Source organism: Urtica dioica, chromosome 3, assembly GCF_054948205.1.
Source record: "Urtica dioica subsp. dioica isolate 48M chromosome 3, U.dioica_male_clone48M_v1_H2, whole genome shotgun sequence".
NCBI classification, from domain to species: Eukaryota; Viridiplantae; Streptophyta; class Magnoliopsida; order Rosales; family Urticaceae; genus Urtica; species Urtica dioica.
The window spans coordinates 5,208,168-5,217,594 of NC_142758.1; the positions used below are offsets into that span (position 1 = coordinate 5,208,168).

The 9,427-nt window shown below is 38.2% G+C and overlaps 1 protein-coding gene across 3 annotated transcripts; it reads right to left on the bottom strand.

Moving 5' to 3' along the window:
• Window positions 1-237: 237 nt before the first annotated feature.
• On the bottom strand, window positions 238-8,149 carry CDKE;1 (cyclin-dependent kinase E;1). Of its 3 annotated transcripts, XM_089609032.1 has the most exons (17): window positions 8,042-8,149; window positions 7,732-7,986; window positions 7,498-7,608; window positions 7,274-7,377; window positions 7,128-7,170; window positions 6,945-7,043; window positions 6,392-6,461; window positions 6,097-6,191; window positions 5,938-5,971; window positions 5,765-5,849; window positions 5,548-5,625; window positions 2,883-2,930; window positions 2,534-2,566; window positions 1,916-2,021; window positions 1,140-1,346; window positions 771-831; window positions 238-678 (listed from the first exon to the last, which is right to left on the bottom strand). In XM_089609032.1, exons 2-16 carry the CDS (start codon window positions 7,966-7,968, stop codon window positions 772-774), a joined length of 1,410 nt encoding a protein of 469 aa, XP_089465158.1. In that variant the 5' UTR covers window positions 7,969-7,986; window positions 8,042-8,149; the 3' UTR covers window positions 238-678; window position 771. The 3 variants fall into 3 exon arrangements, with proteins under 3 accessions (XP_089465158.1, XP_089465159.1, XP_089465157.1); XM_089609033.1 differs by lacking the exon at window positions 8,042-8,149 and having other exon boundaries at window positions 238-675; window positions 7,732-8,035; XM_089609031.1 differs by lacking the exon at window positions 8,042-8,149 and having other exon boundaries at window positions 7,732-8,035.
• Between the last annotated feature and the right edge of the window lie 1,278 nt (window positions 8,150-9,427).

A 9,427-nucleotide genomic window follows, 5' to 3' on the forward strand; every position in this document is an offset into this window, starting at 1 on the left:
CCGTTGTTGGTCTCGAGCCCCGTCGCAGAGGTCGTTCTTGGTCTCGAGCCCCGTCGCAGAGGTCGTTTTCCGTAGATTGGATCGTCGATGCTGCAACAAATGCCCGGCTGAAAAATGACCTAGGAAATCAACTAATTAGAATAAGGGCAATAGCGTCAATGCGCAACTCAAACCCGTTGATTTCAATATGTTTTGATTTCGCACGTTGTTTCTTTTTTGAATGAGCAAACACGCTACTGATTGTAATTCTCACTTTTAAATTTGATGGATGTACTTCCATCAGATAACATTGTATGACATTGTTGCATGTACATTGACCAAGTATGCAAACCCTTCCCTATTATATTCATCAAACTAATATAATATTATTATTTTACAGTCGGCACTTCAATATAAAACTAGGCTTTATAGTGGGAGAAATACAAGCTTCATTAGAATTCTCAGGGCTACAAGCGATCCCACAAAGCTGAAGTTGTAAACACACAGAGACATTCACAAATTTCCACCAGAATGCAGCTCCTCCATAACATATCACGGACAACCGGGGGTGCACTTGGGCTCGAGAAAATTGATATCCCCTTCACCTATTAGTTGAAAGCTCAAATCGATGGAGATTCTTTCCCAACTTCTCCGCCGATAGTGCTCAGGCAGTTTTTCCCTCTACATCGTCAGCAACTTCTGTCAAAATATCCCCAAGGTCAAAATCAATGACTTCCTTAAATCGTTATTAGTTTGGAACCACACTATCGATGAAAATATTTTTTCATTACCTCACAATCGCCTTTGTTTCTGTTGAGGTGGGTAACCCATTCCCGGGTCTTTTCTCCTCATCTGTTAAAAAAAGGACTAGGGGTCATAAGAATCGGATAAGAAACCCGGGATACTTTAGAACGCAAACTAAAGCAATAGTTATGTTATCGATAAGCCCCATTTACACCATTACCACTGAGGAAACTTAGATAAGTGACTTTTGACAATTCTTTCGCAAACACTAATGACTCTCAAATAAGTTTATCTTATATTAATAATATGGTTATATCAAAGCCTTTTTAGATATACGAAGAAATTACGAGTGAATAAGGACTCTAACGGAATGACATGAATAAGGAAGTGTGATCAGACGAGCCCAAGACAAATACCTGCTGTTGCTGATGCGCTTGTGGGTTCATACCACGCTGCATTGGGATACCAGCGGGGTTCATCCCACCGCCCATTGCAGCCTGGGATGCGAGATTATAGCCTGCCATTGCCTGCGGTGGCATCCTCGGCATGCCAATAAGGGGCCTCGGGACGCCTCTACCCGGCATTCCATGCATGTTTCCAGCGCCTGCGTTTCCAGACTGTATCTGCTTCGAGCATCAGACGCACGAGAATGAGCTTCACACGATAGTTGCACTTCGAAAGACGAGGAATCCGAAAGATTCACCATAAAAACCCTACTAGATTGAATGTAAGTAGGTATATAAAGGGAATTTGGAAGTGTGTGCTTTTTATTTTAGCCGTAGGCATCTACGCCCCATTCTAAGTTTGTTTTCAAATCAATGCCCCATTGTTCAATTATACGTAAATGTTTAGGCATCTTGCCCAGTGAAAAAGCAACATCCAGTACTGGACCAATTATTTGAGCAATACGACCTAAGTTTTTTTTTTTTTTTTTTTTTTTCAAGCGCGGAAGCCTTAGGACTAGAACTAGTAGAATTTTTTTTTTTGAAAAAAAAATAATATCTCTTTCTAGTTGCTCGGGAACAATTAGGAGATTCTCTAGAAGAAATACGGGGTTCAGCATCTGGGGGCAACAAGCTAGGCATTATTATAAAAGAAGAGACAATTAATGCCATTTTTACTACGTATCTAAAAAGCATGTAGAGGAAAAAGACGAGACTGTGAAACAAACATAACGAGAGAAGGAACAAACCTGCTGTGATGACTGGATGCTAGTTGTCCCTTCGAAGTCAGTGGTTGTGTCAACAGGACGAGTAGGATAATTAACAACTTTCTCTCCTTGGCTGGGTACCAATGCACTGGTCATAGATGAAACATAAAATCAAGTAAAGGGTACAGCATATATTTCACAAAATGAGGACCATATTTATCCTCTCTTTTTTTCTTTCCATAGGATCTCACAAATAGTTCAGAGCATTGATAAACAGGAGAGAAGATTAATCATTACAAAAGGCCATGATTAAAATAATAAAAGATCACAATGATTAATCTTCTCGTAATGATTTAGAGACCGCCGGAAAAGAAGGCACCCGCTTCACTAAGGAGAGAAACAGATCATCTAGAGACCGCCGGAAAAGTGCAATCAATTCGCTTAGAAGTTCTGTGGTGTCCTTGAATAACCAAAGCTTTCAGGAAGTTCTTGTTTTCGCATGTTCTGATAGATTGGTCTCGTCTATTATCACTTTTTTTTTTTTTTTTGATAACCGTGGTGTCCGGGTTAAACCCGACTAAAATCTTATTATCTTTTTTAGCATTATAAAAGGCCGTTTTTTGGCAAACATAAAATGTAAATAAAGGAGAGGAATCTCACTTTCTCCCTGGAAGCGGTTCCATACGAAAATACCTGAGACACAAAGGGTAAGAAATGCTCAGAAATGTGTAAATCGGTTTAACAGTTACAAAAAATGCTCAGAAATGTGTAAATCGGTTTAACAGTTACAAATGACTAATTAAAAGGTCAACGCAGAGTATTCCAAAGTCTAACACTGATTTTCCAACTGTAACTACCACAATTATGTTTATTGCACAAACGCATATAATCAGGTACGGATTAAAAGAAAGAAGCAACAACATCAATAGAATCCAACAGAGAAAAAAAACAGATTTCTCTCGGTTGCTCTGCTGAAATAAGTAGAAGCTATATCATGGAGAGAACTTACTCATGCTCTAGCGCTTGTGCTGCTGTTAGACGTTTTCGTGGATCATATCTGCATAAAATGCAAAAAATAAATAAATTAATAAAATACATATTGTTGTAAAATAAATGAGCTCATGAATTTATTTATATTCTTCTGTTACCAAAAACTAGAAACCAGAGCCATGCTGATGTCAGGGCTTTTAGTCTGGATATCGATGAAATAGACAAGATTTCATACTTTAAAGGAGAAACTCAAAGCAGTCCGCAGCTGCAAACTGTGTGATTTTGAAAAAAGTTTGGAGCATCTCATTGGAAAGAAGCTAAAGAGTTTTTTTTTAAGATTTTCTAGGCAGGCTATGGGATAGAATAACAGGTAGATTGTCTTGTTACACACTAGACATACAATATTCACGCCATTTCTTTTTTTCCACATTTAGTGCAGATTCGGCTGCAGGATTCTATTACCAAACCCTTGATAGATAAAAGCCAAAATTTGATTCTTACACCTACACTGTCTTCAAATAGCCCCACATTCAACTAATATTCTGCATTGGAAAAGCCCCAAAGACAGCCCTGAATGATACACCCTGAGAAGTAGCTCTCCCAAAAAATTATTGAAAAAAATAATTAAAAAATTACAGCCAAGGCACTTGAATGGAATCAAACTTAGCATCCCCAATTGTGGATATTTTTTTAGAAAGTGTCGAATTTGGGGCTTTCTCAATCTAGGATTGGTATTTTATATACATGATGCTTGGTACTTAATGTTTGCTCAACGTACTTGAACGTGATTAAACTTGACTTTCAATTTTGGGATCCGCTGGTGGATAAAGTTGCGAAGCGTCTCGGTGGCTGGAAGAAAGGTTTTCTCTCGAAAGGTGGAAAGTTGACTCTCCTTCAGTCAGTGCTTTCAGCAAATCTCATTTACTACATGTCTCTCTGTAAAATGCCGATCGGAGTGCGAATGATATTGAAAAGAAGATGCGGCTTTTTCTGTGGGAGAATTTCGATGGGTCAAAACATCGAGGGGGAGTGGCTTGGGATGTGTGTTGTAGACCCAAGAAGAAAGGTGATCTCGATATAGGGAGACTGATGGATAAGAACATAGCGCTCTGAGCTGAATGGCTTTGGCAGTTCCCGTTGGAGATAGAGGCTCTTTGGCACAAAGTTATTAAGGATAACCACGCGGTTCGAAGAAATGGTTGGAACGCAGGGGAAGCCGGTAGCCGTACTTTCAAAAGTCCTTGGCGTTCGGTCTTCTTGGTTCAAGATCAGTTCTTTGACAGATGCGATTGGAAAGTACAAGACGGGTCTGTTGTGGGATTCTGGGAAGATTTGTGGGTGGGCGGAGGCAAACTTTCAGATAGATTTCCAGGTCTCGCCCGTCTTTGCCCGATGAAATCTGCGATGGTAAATCAGTTCGCTATCTTCTCCGATGAATTCTCGGGAAAGGTTGATCGGGATCTTAAATTTCCTCGGAACCTCTCGGATAGGGAAGCGATTGAATATGCGGAGCTGATCCATCTCCTAGAGCCGATTTTGCTGTGGAATGGTTTGGAAGAACAAAGTGGCTTAACGACTCTGTTTCCTTCTCCACGACGTCTTTATACTCGGACTTAGTCTCTTCCCTGCCTGCTCCGGCAGTACCCCTGGTAGATCCTATTTGAAAGACGAAAGTCCCTAATAAAGGTTCAATTCTTCGGTTGGAGGCTGGCTCTTCTCAAGGTCAACACTACTGATCTCATTCAGCGGTGCAATCCCCATTGGACTCTACTCCCGAGTTGCTGTCTCCTCTGCAGAAGCGATGTAGAAGATATTCAACACCTTTTCCTGGATTGTCGATGTACTTCACTTGTCTGGGATTGGGTTTTCAAGATGTTCTCACTTGACAATTATCGGCCTTCCTCCGTGCATGAGTTGTTCTCGTCGCCTTCCGCTTTCTCTCGAAGTCCTATGTGGGAGACAATGTTTAAGATTGCTATATTGGCTAGTGTTTCGTGCATTTGGGGTGAAAGGAACAAGATTCTTTTCGAGGAAGAGGAATGGAGCTTCAGCAGGGTTTTAGAAAGCATAAATCACTGTATCGCTCTTTGGTTGCATGCTAATTAAAAGATTTCGATGCTTTCTCTTTCTCAGTGCTGCTAAGGGATTGGGGTCGCTGCTTTGTACTAAGCTAAGGGGTTCCCTTTCAGTCTGGTCTGTCACGTTTGTGCGAGGCCGCTATCTGGGTTGTCTCAGTTTTCTTTCGGTTTTGTATCTTTTCTTTTTGGGCTTTTAGCCTGTCATTAATAAAAGTTCCTGTTTCTTTTTTTTTTTAAAAAAATTATAAAAGAGGATAACTTTGTAATTTATTGCCAACCAATGAATAAAAGTCCAATATTCCGTGTGTTGTTTTATGAAGAAGGCCATGTAGCTTATGATTTGGGGATATAACTTTTACTGAGCAATCTAGGGAAAAATTAAATTACTAGCAAACTTCCCAAGGAAGAACAGAAAATTACCTAGTGACTTAGTATCCAACTTACACCAGACAGCAGTATGTCATGAGAATACATGAGAAAAAATATATTTAAAAGCTTGTCTTTCTTTAAGTAAATCCCATGCAAGCATATTCATGATTGGATCTTTATACACCATGTTTTAGAAAATTTAAAAACTGAAGTTGGATAAATGGGAGAAAAACTTACTCGAGCATCTTAGACAGAAGATCGTAGGCAGGACTTTTTGGAGGGAGGTGCACAAAACTGTGAAGCCCATGAGTCTCACTATTCAAATCAATGTCGATGTATTTTTGAAACGGAAGAAAACAATAGTAAGCTCCCCATAAGAACACTGAACAAATTTATCGGACACAACTAACTCTTTAAATTGTCTACTAGAAACTTGAATGCATCAAGGACTTACTACTTGTGTGCTTGAATATGTTGTACGTCTTGTTGCCAATGTGGAAGATATGCAAGTGTAGGCCATTTTTCTGGTGTTGGATGACCTGATCAAATACATTAAGTAAATTATATGCATTATAATAGTTTAAAGATAAATAAAGGAGATCTCAAGATAAAGGTGAAATTAAATACCTAAGACCTTGAATATCTTATCAAGTTGATCAAGCTGAAAAAGGTGAAATATGAGAAAAAGGAAAAGAAAAACAAAATAAATAAGTAAAGTATTTTGAAACCAACTCATCAAAATGTCTGATGCCGTAAACTATTGAAATAACATCACAAGTTGTGTACCTGGAAAGGGTTTTGGTTAGCTTTGACTTCTGCTCCTTGAAACAGTGGCTTAAGAGTCAAAAGCTCAGCAAAAATGCATCCAACAGCCCACATATCTGATAAGATAGTAGCTTTTAATGCATTGCAACAAACCTTATATTCAACATACATGAGAAATGCATGCCAACCATTCAATGTATACGATGTACAGGCGATTTTTTTCCCATTATTAATGAGCTCTTATATTAACTATCCTACACTGAGCTGCAACGCACACCACTATATACAGAAAAGACAGTTTGGCTATGAGAAATACCAACAGCACTTGTATAGTGCTTTGCCCCGAGAAGCAACTCCGGTGCTCGATACCAAATGGTTACAACAACCTGTGGGGCACAAAGAGATTATAATCAGTTGAACGAGCTTTAATGTTCAATATTCAGCTCGTCGGTACCAACTCATATCCATATTTCCAAAATAATTTCATAATACAATATACTGCAGCTTCATGAGGAAACTTTGTACTAGCTTTGTCACTGATTAGTTATGTCATTCTTTCCAGTAAGCTCAAATTGAACATAACTTTTCACATATTATTTTTCTTCAGATCACGACCACATAGCAACATGAATTTTTCAAAAGAATAAAGCAACAGAAGATGTGAAGACCTATTTTTTACGTCACCAGGCCTAAATACCTTCATACAGTAGCCCAATCATGTCCTATTTTTTTTCTAGAGAATACTATTGAATTAATGAGCCTCATGGTAGGAAATGTTAAAATGAGATGGTGGCAAGTTTCTTGTTCCACTTCCTCTAAATTCAAAACATCTAATCTAGCACACAAATCAGCATGTATATTCACCCTACCCCATTTTCAACCAATGGTTTCAGTGGAGCTTGATATACTCGAGCAAGCCCAAAATCTGCAATCTTAATAACTCCCTGTTCCTCTCCGTCGCCCATAACCTGTTCGCAGAGATTTCCCACTTCATACACGCAAATATAGATGACTGAAAACTACATTGAAAACAGGGGAAAAAATAGGTATACCAATATATTTGATGGCTTCAGATCGCGATGTATGATCCAATTACTACAGGGACAGTTAAAAACAGATTAGCATTTTTCCCGGAAGATTATATCTGTGAAAGGGCAAAGAAATTCACCAACAGCCTTTGGATCGAAAAAAACCATACCTATGAAGATAGTTCAATCCATTCAGTAACTGCCACAGCAGTGACTTGACGGTGTATTGGTTGATTGCATGGTTAACTTTGTCTCGGTGATGTCTGATGATTTCCTGAGCCGCATCGATAACCAACACAACATAATTTCAGAACCGCACACAAACTAGATGTAACAGTGAAGAGAACCAACATTTAGCATATATAAAAAAAAAAAAAAAAAACACACAACTCACGTATAGGTCGTGCTCTGCGTAATCGAAAGCTAGGTAGAGCGACATGTCGGAGTGATTAATATGAACATTCACCAGCTTAACTACATTCTCGTGCGATATCTCGCGCAGCAACTGTAAAACAAAAATCTTAGCTTTTGAAACCCTATCTATGAACACTAATACCTCAATTTGGCTGAAAAGGAAAACCAGCCAACGGGAGTTCAAAAAAAAAACAGGGGAGAGAGAGTGAGAGACCATGATTTCGCGGATGGCGGTGGGAGAGACGCCATCGCCGTCCTTGGACTGCTTGAACTTCTTGATAGCGATGGACTTGCCTCGGTTCGCGGGAGATTTGGTACGTGCGAGGAAGACAAGGCCGTACGTGCCTTCGCCGATCTTGCCGATCAGGTCGTACTGCTGAAGCCACTCCGGCTTGTTGCCGCTCCCACTGTTCGAATTCCCGCCACCTCTGCTTCCACTGCCATCGCCCATCTCTCTCTCTCTCTAGACCTTTTCCTCTTTTCTTTTTTTTTTCTTTTTTCTTTTTTTTTTTTTTGAGGAATACCTTTTCCTCTTTTCTATCTTCGTCTTCCTCCCGTTTTGATTTTATTTTTTGTATTCTTTTTTCAATTTGGATGATTTGGGCAATTTGGGCATAGTCAGATTCAAATACCGTCATCGATGCACCGATATTTCAATTTTATTAAGAATTAAGATATTAGAGCATCTTTAATAGTTTGTAGCTTAACAATTGTGAGGACTTGCTAGCAATTAGCAAAAGTTGTAAGCTAGTTGCTTACCATTATTTTGCATTTTACCTATTAGCTTAACTAAGCTACCTTGCTTAACTAAGCTACTAGTTTAGCAAATTAAATGGGTCAATTTTTTATTTTATTTTATTTAATAAGTGGAAATTGAATAGAAAATAATAATAAAATATTAATTATTGACATGTGGGATAAAGTTAAGTTAGGAGAGTGATTTAGCTTACCAATAGAGAACAAATTTGCTTAAATTAGTTGTAGCTTAAATTGCTTATGTGGCAAGTTAAGCAAATATGGTATTTGCTTACCATTACAGATGCTCTTAGTTACCGAGAGAGAGATAGATTGAGAAATTTTATAATATTTTGAAATATAGCTATTAATTTATCAATTTTAAATATTTTATAAAAAATAAACATAAGCATAAATCATAACTCTCTCTTGACTTGACACTTATTTGGATCAAGTTTGTTGGTAATTCTCAAATAAACAAGAATTTGTATTGAAAAAAGTGTTAATTTTCGAAGAAAAAAAATAGGAATTTGTAATCGATTTTATACCGACTTCTTATTTTTTTAACAATTAATTTTCTTAAAAACTTGCCCAAATTTTCTCTAATATCTCATATACTTATAGAGATTTTATAAAATTATACGAGATATTATAAATATTGTATCAAGAGTGTGAAAAAAAAAAATTAGATTTCGCTTAGAAATCGACTAGATTTGAAACCTTGACCCTACACTTTGCAAGTCAAATAAAAACCTTGACCCTACACTTTGCAAGTCAAATAAAAAAAAACACTTTGTAAGTCAAAGTTAAACCAACTTCATCCTTCAACTTCTATATGTTAACTATTTTATCCGCTAATTTACTTTTTCATAGTTATTTTCGGTGTGTTTAATTTGAGGTGATGTAATATCAAATTATTGAGGTGGTTGTGAGTGTAGGAAACGATGTCACCACTTAATACTCTCGAAGTGGGCCCAAGTCCATGATCAGCGAACTCAACGAGAAGAGCACCTCGTCAAGGCCCAGGCCTTCCACTTCGTCAAGACGGTGCACAGCTCGGAAGGGAGAAAGAGTCAAATACCACTACTCGGTCAGTCTGGAAGAATTGGTCCACTCCCGATCTTCACGCCATTGTCACTACTATAAATTCACATTTCTTGTGCGCAAGGGTATTA